Source organism: Lepisma saccharinum, chromosome 2, assembly GCF_977018435.1.
Source record: "Lepisma saccharinum chromosome 2, izLepSacc3.1, whole genome shotgun sequence".
NCBI classification, from domain to species: Eukaryota; Metazoa; Arthropoda; class Insecta; order Zygentoma; family Lepismatidae; genus Lepisma; species Lepisma saccharinum.
In genome coordinates this window covers 47,726,970-47,745,920 of record NC_139230.1, presented here as the reverse complement: position 1 = coordinate 47,745,920, position 18,951 = coordinate 47,726,970, and the positions used below count along the sequence as shown (strand labels likewise).

Genomic DNA, 18,951 nt, shown 5'->3' with positions numbered 1-18,951 from the left:
AAAAACAAGCTAAACAAAACGCCGGCTGGCAGTTGCATTGGATATCGGCGCTCCAGAGGACACCGACACTGAAAGTCTCACATTATCTCTGTCCTTTCCGCTGCTGTGAACAAATTAAATACGGGAGGACGTTATCTCAGAGCATGGTTCATAAAGCTCAGAGCTCGTTGTTTTAGAGTTTCGAGACACTCGTTGCATTTTAGTGATCCTTTGATGCATGACCAAGGTCCACCCACACAGAGACCTCCTGTACCTAAAGTGCACTGATAACAATACGTACTGCTAGGTATGCGTGCTCAAAATAACGAACACGTAATTCATAAAATTAAAGGGATGCCTATAGAATTTCAGATGAAAACTCAAAAACTAGTTTTTTGCCACCGCAACTTTTGAACTGTCTCTTTGAGAAGTACGCTTTCTGTTTTCTTAATTTTAAGCCTTTGTATCACACCTCTCTAGGTTTATCACGGTGATAAAGATGATAGATAAATTGGTGTAGTACATGATATACGGAACCGTGGATTTGTAGTACGAGTTGCTAACCATTCCCCCAAGAAGATAGTTGAAATGTATAATTCGTATTTGTGTTTTGAAAACATCAAGATTAATCACTACACCGTGAATTAGTGGTAAGCATTATTATCTCCAATTTGAACCTAAACCTTTTTCCGAAGCAAGCTACACTATCGACTACACCGTATGAGTAGGCAGTCGCGAGTCTCGCAAAATATCATAATATAGGAAATACGGTTGTTGAAGCACTCCCGTTCGTGTGTCATTTTCTGTTTGTACACTGGCCTCAATTAGTATTCCAGCAGTTTGTTTCTTTATACAGCATATTTGCAGAAATTACAATTCAACGTACAAGTCTATCAATATACGCTGTATAAAACACAACGTATTACTAACTTCGTTGACCCTCTACCCGTTGCAGTCATTGGCGCGCAGGAACGCAAATTTTTGGGACGGGATACAATCCTCCCTTAAAACAATTGATCTGAATTGTACTTACACCTCGTACCCATCAAATAATTTAACAGACGTCAAATTCTGCCGATCAAAGAAACACGTTTTTAGTAGCAAAACGCAAAGAATTTATTTTGTCTACATTATCTCCCTATTCAAAAAATTCAAACCATTGCCAACATATTACACTATATTGTAGTTCACTTGACCTATGCTCTCGGAAACCTTTTCAAGGGAGTAAAAATTGTTTAAAATGAGCATTAAATGATAAAATGAGGCTTAGAGATGTATCTGTTCTGTCATTTGACTTCATTGAAAACAGTCATTTTTTTTTCTTTTTGAAAATCCAATGTTTTCGTGAATATTGATTTTTTATTATTATGGAAATTTTAACTTTTAAAATTGAGAGCTACGTGACCTGCTCTGAAACGAAATAGTCCATGTTTGTTTATATATGTATGCATGATTTTTTTACCCGCCCAAATCAAAAACGTTCCTGCGCGATCGGGTGCAGTCTCACTATTCTTAAACCAAGAATATAAAAATATACATCAAAGTTGAGTTCAATAATAATTATCGGTGGATAATGACATACAGTAAATTTGGTAAATTTAGAAATAATATTAATGCAGCCGAATGTTTTAACATCAAGGTGGAAAACCAGATAGAAACGTAGTTGAAAGCCAGTGCACTGACTGACCACGCGTCACCGAACGACGAGTCGTTTGAAAGAGCTTTGTCAACAAATGTTCTCTTAACTAGTTGCTTTGACTCTTGACTATTAGGAGTAAATTATTACAGATGATGATAACAGATCAGTGTACTATCGATCATGAATATCGATTAATTTCACGTTGATATCTAATCGGTTTTAGTAAAATTATCGCGTATGCCCATTCCTAATTGCGCGTGCCTAAATGAACACAAAAATGGAAACTTTGCGCAATACTTAGGAATAGGAAGAACTGTTTTTTTTGCAAATATTAAGAACAAAAAAAACATTATGTAAGTTTAACATACTTCGTGCATATAGCCATGCATCAGGAAATGTAATGAATAATAATAATAATAATAATCAAGATCATAAGAACGAATACTCTGTATTTATTTTTACGTTCAATTCAGGAATGTAATTTGATTGTAAAGTGATCAATCAATTATATTTTTAAAACGTGGATACGTACCTCAAAATTGTTCACATGAACCTCAAGATTCAAGTTCATTAAACATAAGTAAATATTCAATTTTTAAAGTATTGTTAGTCAGGTACTACAGATATATTTACTTTATAACCTACCACCACCGAGCAACATAAAATTCACTACATCTACAACTACAAAAAAGTGCACCTGGAAGGGTAACTCTGGAAGTATCAAATCAGAGACGAAGTAGGCATAAAAATATCTGACTTTGCTTTAATATTTACAAGGCAAGATAAGAGTAAACTGAATTATATATCATTTAAATCTTTATTCTAGAAATGTATTACTTTTAAAAAGATATAGATTTAAATTAGGAACCATTACAATTCTTCAAATATATTATGTTCTGTTCCTATTGGATTTCTACAACTTTAAATGGAAAGCCTAAATACTTTACTTTTTAGTACAAAAATCATGTATGGTAATAAGAAGTGTAGATTCTACTAAACTCCGTGTTAGTATTTCAAGAATGAATTTTAACACTCTTACTAAAACTATTACTTCATTCTGTATTCCTATGTCGGATCGACACCAAACTGCATAGAACATTTCTAACGGTTCTAACCATGGGGAATATTTCTATCACAAGATAAAGTCAATTTCATGTTGAAGAATGTGGAATGTCAGCTTGAAAGTGATATTAGTTCGTTTTCGAGACGAAACAGATCTTCGCTTTTTTCGCAATATCTCTGCAGCCTAGCAACAATATAATTGGAAATAAGCACGTCAAAGAGAAGAATCTCAACCAGAGGAGGAAGAAGTTAATTCTACTGGAAACACCTTCCGCTCCAGTACTATTTGTGGAGAGAACTGTAAGATTTATAATGTAAGGCAAGGAACCCAGAACCGGGGCGCAGGACACAGCACACAGAAGCAGATCTACTCTTCTTCCTCTTACGATGGCTTCAGTGTGTGAAGGCTTCTCCTCCTGTTCTTTAGGTTGTCTGCGAATTAAAACGCACACATTTCCAACAATCATCATGGCAATGGGTATTCCATAGAACAGAGGCATAGACACACCTAAGTATGTAGTTATATGGTTCGATTTGGGATCCAAAATGCAAAGTCCACAATCTGTAAAGAGAAAGAATGGAAATTAAACTTCTTAGAGCAACATTAGTTGTTTAAAGAAATTACCGATACACCGATGTGAAACTTCAAGGTTTCTTTTGAAAATTTACAATTTTCCAAGAAAGAGTATCTAACTAGAAATCAATTCTCCCAATAATAACTTTATACATCAATGTGTATGGACAACAAATAGTAACTTGTATTGAATTCATTTCTTGTAAAGGAGTCCATTCTTTTTTAGCTTTGAATGGTGAAATTCACTAAATTAAGATAATTTTAGTGAATTTAGTGGTGCACTATTTCACCATAACATTTTAAAAATATTTTAGGAGTGTAGTTGGAAGATAAGTCACAAACATTGTAACTGCGACAAAAGTCGTATAAAGCTTTCGAGCTGAAATGTTAGAGAAGTTGTAGGAAATGTGCTAGTCAGCATATCGTAAAGTATATAAAACTACATGCATTTGTAGCCAATACTAAACGCACGCTATATAAGACAGAATCTATTACAGTTAATTATATTTTTTTCCCGTGGGGAGTCTCCCAGAGTTGCTAGCTATTTACATTTGCGTACACGTGTGCACGCACGTGCACACGTTTATAACATTTGTGAACAGCTGACAACACTGGGGGACCCCTCACGGAGAAAATTTGTAAGACTACATGCCTATGATCTAAAGTTCAAAGAATTTTAAGATGGTGGGAGAAAACTCATTTTGGTTCTTTCGGTTTTGTCTTGTGAGGGCTTGAAAATCTGCTTACACTAGGGAAGAGCGAAATTGCGGCACAGTGTTTGAGAGCTAATTTAGGGCGATTTCATGCTGCTGAATAATGATATAATAATATATTTCCTGAATTGGCTCTAATTTATGAAATAAATGCAAGTAAACCAAAATGGCGGAAACATAAGACATACATATAAATGAACTTCCAACAACAATTTAATATTTCTTTTTGTGATTACAATCATTATTATAAAACTAAATTTATATAGGCCTATGATCATAATAATTAAGAAAATATGTACACAATCAAGTAACAAACTATGTGAAACGTTTTCTATACGATTTCCTGCTGTATTGCTTTTTAGGACAATCCCTCAGTAAGCTCGAACAGTAGTCGGCCATCATGTGGCGATCCCACCGTCCCTGGTACCTTATATCCTGATGGAACCTTTCTCCCTATTCTTCACTAAAATCACCAACGTTCTCAGGGAATCTGTCAATGTGGCTATGTAGAAAAAGTATCTTCACACTCATATTAGCTCCCAATTTCTCAAAATTTTTCAACATATTTCCAACTGTATCGCGGTAATTTTCTGCTCTGTGATTCCCCAAAAAGTTTTTGACGACGGACACAAAGCTGTAAAATTGGCATCATTTATAAGTGTACGAATTTGTGGTCCGTCAAATATTCCTGCCTTCAATTTTTCAATACTTAGTCCTGGAAAAGTGTGGCATATATATTTGAAACAATCATCACTTGTATCTAAGGCCTTGATAAAGTGTTTTATTAACCCAAGTTTAATATGCAGTGGCGGAAGGATGGTTTTGTCCCTATCTAACAGCGATTCATGAATGATACTAGCTTTTCCCACTGTAATATTTTCCCTTGGGGGCCAAACTTTTATCGTCCAATGCTTTTCTCAAGCACGACTATCCAACAAACATAGGAAACAGGGATGTTTTGTGTACCCACTTTGCTGTCCTAGTAAAAAATTCACCATCTTCAAATCCACACACACGAGCCACTTATGTTCAGCATATTCAATTTTTTCTAAATCCATTTTTATGTTTTGGTATTCTTCCTTAAGCTTTGTTGAGTGTCCGATAGGAACTGAAGGATGTTTATTACCATTGTGTAGTAAAACGCATTTCCAACTTCTTTTAGAACTGTCCAGAAATAAACGCCAATCCTCTGGGCGATATGTTGATAGACCTAACAGCAGCAAGAGCTCAGGGATATTGTTACAATACACAAGATCATTGTCTTCGCTAAAGTAAGGAAGAATATTGTGTTCTCTTGTTCTATATGATGTTACAGTAACATCAGGCTGAAGACAATGTTTTTCTCTTAGTCGCGATGCTAGAATCTCAGATGATTTTTCTGACAAATTTAGGTCACGAATCAAATCATTCAGTTTGCTTTGGGAGAATGCTTGCGGTGTAGAACTACATCCTTCAAAATCACTTTCGTTTTTATTGTCACTAGCACTTTCATCTTATATCTCAACGTCATCGTCGATATTTTGCGAAACGTTACATACTGATAAAGGTAAATTTTCACTGTGCAGTATTAGCGGCTTAGCTGATTCTATATTAGGGTACACCCAATTACGCTTTTTGAATATATTCATGCCTTTAACATTCACAGCACAAAAATAGCAATAATTAACATGATTTTTTTGGTTCACTCCATGTCATGGCCACTCCAAATTTGAGTCCCTTTCGTCCGTCTTGGCCCCAATAACGAAGTGATTCGAAACAAGTTTTACAATCTATATGTGGGACCCATTTTTTATTCTGTTGTCCAGGATTTTTGGCAAGATAAGCCTGATACAAATCTCTCACTACATCCGTGATATTTCTTCTCTGTGATGGTAGACAATATATTCCACATATATAGCAAAAAACATTTGGGTTATTGAAACACTTACTACGTGAGGAACTCATATTTCCAATGTATTCACATTAAACGCATTTCGCTTAGTTATACTACAAAATTCAAAATTAAGAGATATACAGGGTGGCTCAATAAGTCACTTAACACCCTCAGTACAAGGCCACTGCGGCATGGAATTTGAAATTGGCGATGACCAATCGTTATCTGGCCAAGGGGGAACCACATTGACGCCACCCACACGGTCGGCGGCCATCTTGATGTCCGCCATCTTGAATTCAACTTCAGAATTTTAAATGGGAAGGGGGTCGTGCGACATATCAAAATGGGCTAGAATTTCACGAGAAATGCAATGGTGAAGGTTTTCTCGACGTATCTTTAACCAGTAAAAAGTTATGACTGAATTCTTGTACCAATTTGCTCCTTTTCGAGGTATTAGAAAAATACCTTAAAATTTGTTTAGCGCTTCGGTAATGCATCGAGATCAAAGTGACGTCTATGGAGAGACGTTCGCATGCCATGGCACATTATTTTAATCGGATACATCCATGAAGAGCTGTGCATTATGAATGGTTGTCGCGAACAATTTACAGTGTGACGCTTCCATTGAATTAAAAGTCCTTCACAGTGACAAGGTTAATGTTTATGTTCATAAGGAAGTTTATAAACAGAATATGTGACCCTTGTCATCTGATAACTAACTTTGGACAAAAACTGGTTCATAACGTTCCCATTAGTGTTCTGGTGTTCTTCCCTATTGAAAAAACTCTGTAAAAAGTATCTTCTTCCATAAGCAAGGATGAAAAAAACTGTTTATTTAACAAATCCAAGGAGCCCTAAGCATTTAAGGTTCCGTTGATGTAAAATTGACTAACCAATCGTGTTCCACACAGCACGCCACACCATTAACTTACCAACACTAACCATTCAGCTTTGATCTGTCGAAAATGGGCTATCAGAAAAAAATCATCGAATATTCTGTTTTGAACTTCCTTATGAACATAAACATTAGCCTTGTCACTGTGAAGGACTTTTAATTCAATGGAAGCGTCACACTGTAAATTGTTCGCGACAACCATTCATAATGCACAGCTCTTCATGGATGTATCCAATTAAAATAATGTGCCATGGCATGCGAACGTCTCTCCATAGACGTCACTTTGATCTCGATGCATTACCGAAGCGCTAAACAAATTTTAAGGCATTTTTCTAATACCTCGAAAAGGAGCAAATTGGTACAAGAATTCAGTCATAACTTTTTACTGGTTAAAGATACGTCGAGAAAACCTTCACCATTGCATTTCTCGTGAAATTCTAGCCCATTTTGATATGTCGCACGACCCCCTTCCCATTTAAAATTCTGAAGTTGAATTCAAGATGGCGGACATCAAGATGGCCGCCGACCGTGTGGGTGGCGTCAATGTGGTTCCCCCTTGGCCAGATAACGATTGGTCATCACCATTTCCATGTTGCGCGCTGCAGTGGCCTTGTACTGAGGGTATTAAGTGACTTATTGAGCCACCCTGTATTGCCTAGCAATGCTTCATAAGTTGCCTAGAAACAATTTACAAATAAATAAGTTTCTTAATGGGAATTTCAACCCATTATCAAATTTTGATATTACCGAGAAAAGCGTGGAGTAATTTTACCTCCTACATTTTCCATGGTGTGTTTATTTTTATAAGTGGAGTCAATTCAACTAAACCAATCATACAATTGGCAATCACAGCTGTTTTGTGTGCTGGAACTGTTATTAAACTTTATGCCACAAAATAAAGTTGCCGCGGTGGCTCAGTCGGTTGGAGTTCCGTGGAAGCCTTCAGAGAGAGCGGACGCGGAAACTAGTTGCAAGGTGAAGGTCAGTGAAAAGTTGCCTTCAGGAATCACCGAGCGGGAGTGCCGTGTGCGTGTTACTTGTGGCGTTTGGTGCAGTTGGCGGGCGAGTAAGTAGAATTGGAAAAGTACTTTAGAATAGTAAAAAGATGAATATCATTAGACAAAATACCATCCAGATACGTTTTCCGTTCGGGGCACCGAGGCCGTCGGCGCGAGAAATTCATGACTTTATACATGGACAATTTCAACTCCACGTAGATGAGATTTTGGGAATACAAATACCTACGCATTTTCGATGTGTTTTCGTAAAATGTATCAGAGAAGCAATAATAACGCGAATATTAGAGACATGTGGTCCGGAAACAAACTTTTGTTATGATAATGGTGAAACTGTAAAAGTGCTTTTGAGTGATGCGGGGAGGGAAAGAAAAGCGGTAAGAGTGTTTAACTTACCACTAGAATTAGATGAGGACTGTGTGAAGGAAAAAATGACGGAATTTGGGAAACGTGAAACGTGGTCAGAAAACTTTAAATATCAAGTTTACAACGGGGTGAGAATAGTGAAAATGGAACTAAAAAAACCGATTCCGTCGTTCATTACAGTAAAATCTCATCAGTGCCATGTGATATACGACGGACAGCCGAGAGCGTGCAGGGCGTGTGGAAAAGAAGGACACGATAGCTGGGAATGTGATAGTCGACAGATAACAACACGTCGTGTGAATAAAAACCGAGAGAGACATTATAGTGATATAATAGTGGAAAAGAGGAGTTCCTCGAACGCGAACAATCAGTTCCAACCAGATAATAATCAAAACAAGTTGGAAGGTCTACAAAAGATGATAAAAGAACAAAAGAAAGATAAGGGGATAAAGAATGTGCCAAGTGACATCCGATCGGTGGAAATGTTACCACCGGTAAATATGGCGACCGCAAAGGAAGAACACAACCAGAAAATATTATCGATGGACACAAAACAACCGGGAACTTCCCACCTAGACAAACAAGACGAAAAAGGAAGTGAAGAAATGCAAGATGCCCAGATGCAGGACGAAGGAAACTCAGTTGATCTTCCTCCCATCCCAGCGGCAAAGGACAACGTCCCAAAAGAGGAGGACAAGGGACCTTCGAAAGACTGTGAGTTGGAAAGTGAATTTAATACAGTAGAAGAAAGTGACGAAAGTGCCACTTCAGTATCAAAGTGGAAAAAGTCTCAGCAGATGGGTGCAAAAAAAAGGACGAAGAATACTTCGAAAGGTAGCGAGAACACAGTAGAGAAGAGGAGATCAGTGAGAGAGGTAGGAGGTATGAACGGAGTAATGAACAGAAGAAGTAAACCCTAAAAAGGGAAATTTAATTTGATATTTCATTTGTTATTTGTATATTTTTTTTCAAAGTTATGAGGGACGATCGGAAAGTACTATTAATTGTGTGCTACATTATTCATTTATTAATGGTATATACCACTAGAATATGTACTATTAATATTAATGGAATATTTTCGCCTGTAAAATGTATAATGTTAGAAGAATTTGTACGGGTACACTCCGTAGACGTATTGTTTTTGCAGGAAGTTTGTATGTGTGACTTTCCATCAATATATGGTTACGAGGCCATACTTAATATTGGTATCAATGGCCGTGGGACAGCAACACTTGTTAGAAACGGCCTAACCATTAATAATGTAAAAAAGTTAGTAGATGGGAGAGGCATTAGTTTCAAAGTACCAACTATAATTTTGTGAATATTTATGCCCCATTAGGCAATCAAAATAGACAGTCACGTGAACAATTTTATAATCAGGATATTTTATATTTGCTACCGTTAAATTAATCTAAAATAATACTTGGGGGTGATTTTAATCAGGTATTAAATCCCAGCGATTGTTTAGGAGCTTATCAAAAGAGTCCAGCCCTTGCAACATTAATTGAAGAATTGCATTTGAAAGACGTTTGGTTACAGAAGAGACAGGATATAATATTTACATATTTTAATAATAAATCTGGATCAAGAATCGATAGGTTATATACAAATACAGATCAAATAAAAAATATAACATCCATAGAAGCATTGCCAGCGCCTTTTACTGATCATATGGCAGTAAAAATGGCAATAAACCTGGAAGAAAAAAACTAGTCAGGGGTCCTTCATATTGGAAGCTAAATATACAGTTATTAGAGCTTCCACATATCACTGAAATATTTGCACAAAAATGGGTCGACTGGTGTAAACAACAAAAGTATTACAGTAATCATAATGACTGGTGGGTTCGATATGTAAAACCAAAATTAAAAACTTTTTTCTGCTGGTGTGGAAAAGAAAATACAAAAGACAGAAACGGATTGATCAACTTTTATTACCAGTGTTTACACGAGGCATGTCAAGGGAGAGATGTCACCAAAAATTACCAAGCCATACAGCAGTATAAAGCCAAAATCTTAACACTCCAGAGGCAACAAATGGAAGGCATAACAATAAGAACCAATTCCAAGAATTTAATTCAAGATGAAAGAACTTCGATGTATCACTATGTACAGATGCAAAAACAACAAAAAACACTCATGATCAACAATCTTGTGGATTCAGGTGGAGATTCGCATGTGAGTCAGCCAGGAATCATGCGGACATTTTATGACTATTATGGGGAGCTTTATCAGACCGGGGAGGGGGAAGCAGAAGCAAGAGAGACAATACTGAATTCGCTAAACAATGGTTTACAAGAAGAGGATAGACAACTTTTAGATACTGAAGTAACAATAGAAGAAGTATATGAAGCGTTACGAACATGCAACCTTAAAGGAGCACCAGGAAAAGATGGTATTGGTTACAAGTTTTATTTGCAGTTTCTTGAGATTATAAAATATGAACTAATCAAAATCATACAAGATGCCTTTAAAAATGGTTAAGTTGTACAAAATGAAGGCATCATCATATTGATACCGAGAAAAACACACGCAAATCAAGTAGACGACTACAGACCAATAACATTACTAAATTGTGACTATAAATTAATGGCAAAGATCTTAGCAAATAGGTTAAAGCTAGTTTTACCACGGATACTCAGCGAGAAACAAACATGCATTGGCAAAAAGCATAACATATTCAGTGCAGTTGGAGGGATTCGCGATCTGATATCCTATTATATGGTGCAGAAACTTGATGCATGTGTGCATGCTTTTGATTTAAAAAAAGCGTTTGATTTAGTGTCGCATGACTACCTGTTTGAGGTGCTAAAGGCATATGGATTCAGTGAGAAATTTATTCATATTTTGAAAGGTTTCTATCAACAGGCAACATCTCGGATAATGGTCAATGGATTCCTGTCGTCCCCAATAAATATAACAAGATCAATTCGGCAAGGATGTCCACTAAGTATGCTCTTGTTTGCTTTAACCCTGGATCCTTTGCTGCAATATACCAGGAAAACTACTCCCGACGCGATACACGCCTTTAAAGAAAACCAAGTGTTTGCTTTCGCAGATGATCTATCTGCTTGTATCACCACAAACGAGCAAATGCGAAAAATGATGGCAGCGAAACATATATACTGCCGTCCTAGTGGGGCCAAAATAAATATGGAAAAATAAAAGGCGCTACCCTTTGGCACATGGGCTCAAAAATATCCAGATATAGGGATACCATATGTACAGGAAATTAAAATATTAGGAATAATTTTTCACAAGGACGAGGAACAAATGTTAGAATCCAATTGGCAAAAGATAGCGAGAGACATTCGCATACAATGTTATCAAATGCGCAGCAGGCAGTTCAACATGATACAACGGGTGTGGTTTTTGCAAACATATATGTTTAGTAAATTAAACTATACGGCCCAAGTGATCCCAATCAATCAAAAATACCTCAGAATAATGAATTCAGCAATTGGTTGGTTTATGTGGTATGGACATTTTTTTCGAATACCACTATCAAATCTATGGCAAATGAAACTAAAAGAAGGATTGGAGCTCACAAATATTGAGATCAAATGCAAATCCCTATTCCTGGCAAGATCCTATACGCTCTATGGCATCGAAGACTCCATTATATCATTATGGATACAGTTATGGACGGAGGAATTTCCACCCCAAAATCTGCCAGATCTACGCAGATTGGAAAAAGGACCGTTATATCTCCGAAGTTTGATGCAAGAATTCAGTTACGTGGTACTTCCGCCAAAAGGTGAAGATGTAAAACTCTCTCAATACTTATATACACTGTTTCACAAACAGTTGCAGATACCGACTCACCGCATTGAAAAACATTTTCCCAATAACAGATGGCAAAATATTTGGAAAAATTTAAATAAGAAATTTCTGGATACATCAGTGTATAGTGTTTGGTACAATGTAATACATGATATTATACCAACTAATGAACGCTTACATAATATCAATAGACTAACAACTAATAAATGCCACATATGTGGAGAGATAGACACCACTGAACATAGAATAGTAACATGTAATGGAGTACAGGGAATTTGGAAATGCCTAACGACATATCTAGGACAAATATGTCGAACAGCACCCCAGTACTTTCAACCGTCGATGTGTACAAGACCAGATTTCAAATATTTTCCAGAAAAGAAAAACAATGCAATAATTTGGTTAATAGCTAATACAATATATTATGTATTTTGTAAAAAGTATGAGAGCAATAGCATTTTGTTCACACACTATTTAAAAAGAACCAGACGGAAAATGCTACAATATCCAAAAATGTATGAGTATTTTTGGAACTACCTCAGTGTTGTTTAGACGACAACAATAATTGTATACTTGTGGTGTGAAAGTGTAAACAGGTATCTTATATATGAAGAAACGTATATTTGTATTACAGGTACAACTGCATGTTTACGCCAAAAATCTTGTATCAGATAGACTCTTACTATATTACTTACTATGTTAAAAATTCTATACAATACTTTTAACAGAATTTATGTAAGAAAGCAGATCTATTTTGTATATATGCTGATAAAATAAAAGTTTGTTTAAAAAAAAAAGAGGTCGGTAACGCGTCTGACTACCATGCTCAAGGTCCCGGGTTGGATCCGCGGCCGGTACAAATCCGGGAACTTTTCTAATGATGGAAGTGGCCCGGGCGCTCACCCAGCGTCGAATAACATGGGTACCTGGGGGAAACCCTGGGGGGTAAAGGCGGTCAGGGTCGTGATGCTGATCACATCACCCCCACTCATGACCGGATCAAGAAAGTGTGAGGCGTTACCCCCACACTCCCTATACGCCTTCATGGCGTGGTGCTATGCACAGGGGAGCACTTTACTTTTTTTAAAAAAAATTTGGCACAAAATAAAATCCTTTTTTTGGTCCCCAGTGTTTTTTTTTAATAGAAAATTTCTAATATATTGCCTAGCTTAGGATAGGATGGGGCTCGATTTGGGTTACAGACACACAAACATACAGGGTGTCGCCTCACAACAACGACAAACATTCACAGCGTTTTGCTCGTTCAAGTCTTGTATTGACGCTACGAGCAATCTAAAAATGACATTGTCTATCTTGTAGGTATGCAGCCATGCGACACAGATTCATGATTGCCATTGATGTATATTATTTCTGAAAATGACCAAATTTTTAGTACCCTACTCACAGGCTGTGCGGTCAATCAAGGCAAAGATCAACCTATGGCGTCTGAAGACTTCTACACAAAACATATGAAACTCTTCTAATGCAAAACATACAATAGGAAGTGCAGCGCAATGCATGGCCTGTGTATCACATGCATGGAGAAGGGTTAAACTCAGTGACTTCGCCCTGCCGGTGTGTTTGCTGGCATGATGCTGTTATGGTAACATGTTATTAGTTTTTAGATTTTAGTATGTTATCCGACAGGAAGCAAAAGACAGAGCAACCAAGAATCTCTTCTGCATGGCCAAAATTCCTTTGTAAGACAACTATATTTCTTATAACTCATCTTGTGTGCTTTTTTTTTAATTTCCTAAAACATTTGGTTAGGTTTTCGATATATGAGTAAAATTTTTCCTTGCTACTATAGTTATGAGAACAGAAAATACATTATTTGAGAATTACTCGTCGCTGAGTAAATTGCAGCGGGTTACAGCATGGTGTAGGCGCTTTGCATTTAATGCCAAACATAAAGACGACAAGCTTCGTGGTCCGTTGAGCGCATCAGAGCTGTAGTTGGCATTGCTTACATTAGTAAAACTAGCCGAACAAGAAGAATATTCGTGTGAAGTTCGAGACCTCAAGAAAGGAGCAGCCTTACCTTCAAAGAGCAAATTACAATACTTGAATACGTTTGTTGGTGAAGTGGGTGTTATTAGAGTAGGAGGAAGATTAGAGCATAGTAACCTTCCGCATAATGTCAAACATCCAATTGTGCTACCAAAATCACACAAATTAACAGAGATGTTAAGCACACACAAGCATATCATGAACTTACATGCAGGTCCGCAGCTTGTATGGCAACACTGCGACAAACATTTTGGATATTAAATGGTCGAGACAAGGTTCGTCAAGTTCTGCGAAAGTGTGTTACCTGCCATAGATATGCTTCCGTGCTATCACAACAGATAATGAGTAATTTGTCACCGCCAAGAGTGACTGTTAGTCGACCGTTTCTACACTGTGGTGTAAACTATGCTGGCCCGATTCAGTTAAAGTGTATGATTGGAAGAAGTGCTCGAAAATACAAGGGATATATAGCTTTATTTGTTTGTTTCAGTACTAAGGCTATCCACTTAGAGCTGGTGTCCAATGCATCTACAGCGGCTTTCCTAGCGGCCCTGAAAAGATTCATCTCACGTCGCGGTAAACCTAGTGATATGTATAGCGACTGTGGTACCAACTTTGTCGGAGCAAGTAGGGAACTGAAGAAGCTACGTGAAGCGACAAAACGAGCAGAACGTGATGAAACCACATCGCATTTCATTGCTTCCAGTGGGATCGAGTGGCATTTTAATCCACCAGGAGCTCCTCATATGAGTGGACTTTGGGAAGCAGGTGTGAAGTCTGTAAAGCACCATTTGAAGAGAGTAGTTGGAAAACACAATCCTCGCATTCAAACAAATGTACACTGTTCTCACACAGATTGAGGCGTGCCTCAACTCACGACCAATATCCCCGATGTCAGAGAATCCAAATGACTTGCAAGCCTTAACTCCAGGTCATTTCCTCATTGGAGATTCTTTAGTGGTGGCACCAGAAAGGGACTTCAATAAGACTCCTCTTAATCGACTGTCAAGATGGCAGCTAATGCAGAAAATTACGCAACATTTTTGGCAAAGGTGGTCAATGGAATATCTGTCCAGACTTCAGGAGCGTCCCAAATGGTTCTCGAAACATCGAGACTTCGGAGAGGGCGACATGGTCATTATACGAGAAGACAACATCCCACCACAAGAATGGAAACTGGGGAGAGTGGCAGAGGTTCATGCCGGACGAGATGGAAGAGTGCGAGCAGCCACAGTAAAGACTGTTAATGGACTGTGTAAGAGACCAATCGTGAAATTATCATTGCTACCATTTGAAGTAGAGAAGTAAACTTGAGAAATATGTGTGTGTTAATGTCAAATATTCAATATCAGGAGTTTTGTTTGATTAAATTGTTTATGTCAGTATATATTGTAATATCAATCTAATAATCATTATTATTCAATTGTTTTAAAGGTTAAAAATATGTTGAAATGTATATTTCAAGGTGGGGGAGGAAGTTCAGTAGTGTAATATAATTATAATTAAAAAATGATGTTCGAGTTGCTCGCTAGATGGCAGTGAGGTCTGCCACGTGAAGTACGTGTCATATGCATGACGCAATAGGACTGACTGAAATCATGAGTGTCTTCGTGTGTGTGTGTGAGCGAGCACGGCGCGACCACAAGTGGTGGTACTTCGTTGTCGTACAACCTGTGTCTTTGTGTATAATATCCGTTATTATAATACATGTTGTGTTCATGAGCTATGAGAGACTTCATTCTTTCACCCAACACGAGATCAACACACTCCTGGACTTGGGAACGTTACGCCTAGTGTTTTAATGGTGTAACGCCGCTTCAAGCGTATTTACAAGGTCATAACGTGACATTTAAATACTATCTGTTTCGAATATCGCAAAAAAAAAACCTTAAAGTATAATTAATGTAATGAAAATTTACGATTACCTAAAACATTAATTTGATTGATTGAAGCAAAAATTTTGTGTGCGTCACAGTATACGGCGTCCAACCCCTTACTATAACTAAAATCAATAAATGTCTCTGAGGACCAAAATCTCCTTACCAAGATTAAAAGGGACACTCACCGCATACAAGAACAAAACGCATTACAAGGCACAGTCCTACAGAGCATTACACTGACTGTAGGTCCAGACGCCAGAGCCTCGTTGGCATGCAGCATTGCAGTTACCGGGGTGTACTATGTGCAAGTGAGGTTGATTTTTGGGTGCCTTCTGCAAAGGTCACCCCTACACTCCAAAAATTCGTTAGTGTAACCATTTTTTCTGGGCCTACGGACTGGAGCCTTAATCTGAGGCCAGCTCACAGTGGATGTAATCTAAGGCATGGAAGCTTCTAGTAAACAACTTCTGTTCCTGCCGCTAAAATGCAAAGGCAGATGGAAATGTTATGCAAAATAGTCGCCTACGAGTAACCACGCACAGAAAGAGAGAGCTTTAGGGGATGTAAACATAGGGAGCACATAGATGTGAATGACGTCACTCTGGGGGAAAGAGAATAACGATGTCTCGGAAAATAACGAGCCCTCAAAGATAAACATGACACTTGAAGCTTTTATTAGAGAGGGTACGATCGACAGCGTAACCATGGACACGAATATAAATTTTGCGCAATATACAGAGCGAGAATTACATACGAAAGTGAGCAAGTAAAAACAAAACACTCCTGAAAATTACGAATGAAATTTTAACTAAGAAAATATGTTAAAACCGGAAACCTGTATAGGAAACTAAATTTAATTATGTATTCGAAGACTGATTGATTGATTTACTTTGCTTTTTGTGTCATTTTTGGCTAATTTGCGAAGATGATGATATCATGAAATTGATAAATGGACACTCACAAACACCCAGTCCAGGATTCGAACCCGGGACCCTTGTCGTCGTAGCGCAATGTGATAACCACTCCGCCAAGGTGGCCGGCATGTATTCGAAGAGAAACCATAATGAAGAGTGGAATGCGAACTACAGTGTTTCAAAGATCGCGCAACCTTAATTTTCATTGTTTATAACATGAAAACATTCACACTGCGTTTTCTGCATTATGCAATCCTGCCCATTGATATATTTAAGTAATTTTAGTTACCAGTTTTTTTTCCACAGAGGGAATTTTAGAAATTAATTAATGGTTCAAATCCGAGTGTTTTTCCGCAATTATCCAAAAGTGGCTGAAACGCGAAAGAAAAATCAATCAATTCAATCAATCCGAGTGTCTTTTTTTTTGTTTTTCTTTCCAAGAATGTCAATTTCTGGGAGGAAAATGGATATGAAATTATCGTAGGATCATATTTCGAAGTTTTGCGATTGGTTCCATGATATTTTGTGATTTGCGACCAATAGGAGAAGCACTTAGCGAATTTAGAAATAGCCATTTTATGAGCAAGTGAAAAATGAGGCATTCTAGTGGTGTATAATATTGGTTAGCAACACTAGCAGTCCAGAATTTTGGCAACCTCTACCAAAACACTGACCATACAAACGCAGAGGAAAACGTAAATCATAATTTTGCTGAAATGTTACTTTCGAGTGTATATTCCATTGCACCTGGCAAAACGACTTACACCTCTGAATCCCGCTGAGACAAAACCTTGCAATTTTACTTCTCAGACAGTCGTTTATTCACACGTCATATCATCCGATCTAGGCCATGTGCTACAGCACCGCGATTTAAAAATATATGATGACGCAGTTGAATTTAGTCTTGAAATGGGGTAAAATATAATTCGAAGAACTGGTTGAACTTAGTTTTTATTCGTGTAAAGGTAGATGATTATATTCAATAATCATGGGCGTATTTCAGGGGAGGTTCAACGGTTCTAACCCCCCCCCCCCCTTTGGTTCAGTGAAATTACAAGATTGGCTGTTCTATCCGCTTGTTCATAAAAATTTCTTCGGACTTATTTTAATCTCCTAAATTAGAGACGTATAGGACAGGATACGGATGGTAAGGGAATTACGTAATCCCACACACCAGATGGGACTGCAGACCAAATATCTGCAATTTCCTGATAGTTTCGGAATTTCTGCGATAAGAAACTGCATTGGGACTGCCAAATCAGTTATATATTTTTCCTCGAGTCTTCTTAAAGATATTTGGTTTTAAAAACGCAGTGCAAGAAAACCTGGGAAACACCGCAACACTCTCAAGTTGTTTGACACAAGATGGACAGAAAAGTATCAATTCTAAGTAGCGTAACTTGTGGAATTTTTTTCACTAATTGTAAAAGCTTTACAGACTTTACAATTTACTAGTAGAAGAGAAATATTTCAACAAGCTCTTCAGTTTCTTCACTGTGTAACCTGTGGGGAATTTGAAATATCTCCACTTGTTCTAACCAAATTATTTTCATGCAGTGCAAAATTATGTTGGGCACCTCAAAAGGTGAACTGTTCAGTATTCTAATAGCCTATTAAAAAACGAAGGGAGAGTTCTGAGAGCTTTAATGAAATTTATTCCAAAGAATTGAAACTAATTAGAGACCATGATAAAGAAATGAAGAGACCTAGAACACCCAGCCGTCAAATCTGAGGGAACAATGCACCAGCTGAGAGTACAAAAGAATTTTACAAGGAAACCTTCGTTGTCCATTTTTGAACCATTTTGTAGTAGAACTGAACTCACGTTTTTCTGAACACAGTCAACATATTGCCAAATTGCAACAACTTATTCCAAAAATGTGAAATGGCTATTCCTCATTCATTGGAACAGTGTGTCAAAATGTTGGATGGTTTGGTTGATAGATTGGATTTTGATAGCCTGATCATTCCTAGGTCTGTTATACATCCAGGATTTTCCGGGACAATCCCGGAATGGTACCATCTGTCCTGGTGTCCCGAATAGTTTCTTTGGGATTTACAAATGTCCTGGAATTGGGTGGGAAAGAAGAAATGATTAAGACTATACTTTCCTGAACTTTATTTATATTTGAATGCGTATTATTAAATGCTCATTTTACTAAACAATCTAACTCTACATTGAACCGCACCCTCTCGATAATACAAGAGTTATCGAGTTACAAGAAGATGCTGGAAAGATATTTGACTT

The 18,951-nt window shown here is 37.5% G+C and overlaps 1 protein-coding gene across 1 annotated transcript in view; it reads right to left on the bottom strand.

Annotated features, from left to right (window-relative positions):
- Nucleotides 1–2,600: 2,600 nt before the first annotated feature.
- Nucleotides 2,601–18,951, bottom strand: part of LOC145984427 (uncharacterized) — a 392,057-nt gene continuing 375,706 nt past the window's right edge. The window contains exon 6 of the mRNA XM_083118090.1: nt 2,601–3,242. Within this exon, the coding sequence (XP_082974216.1) occupies nt 2,809–3,242 (434 nt within the window). The 3' untranslated portion in view covers nt 2,601–2,808. The remainder of the gene's footprint in view (nt 3,243–18,951) is intronic.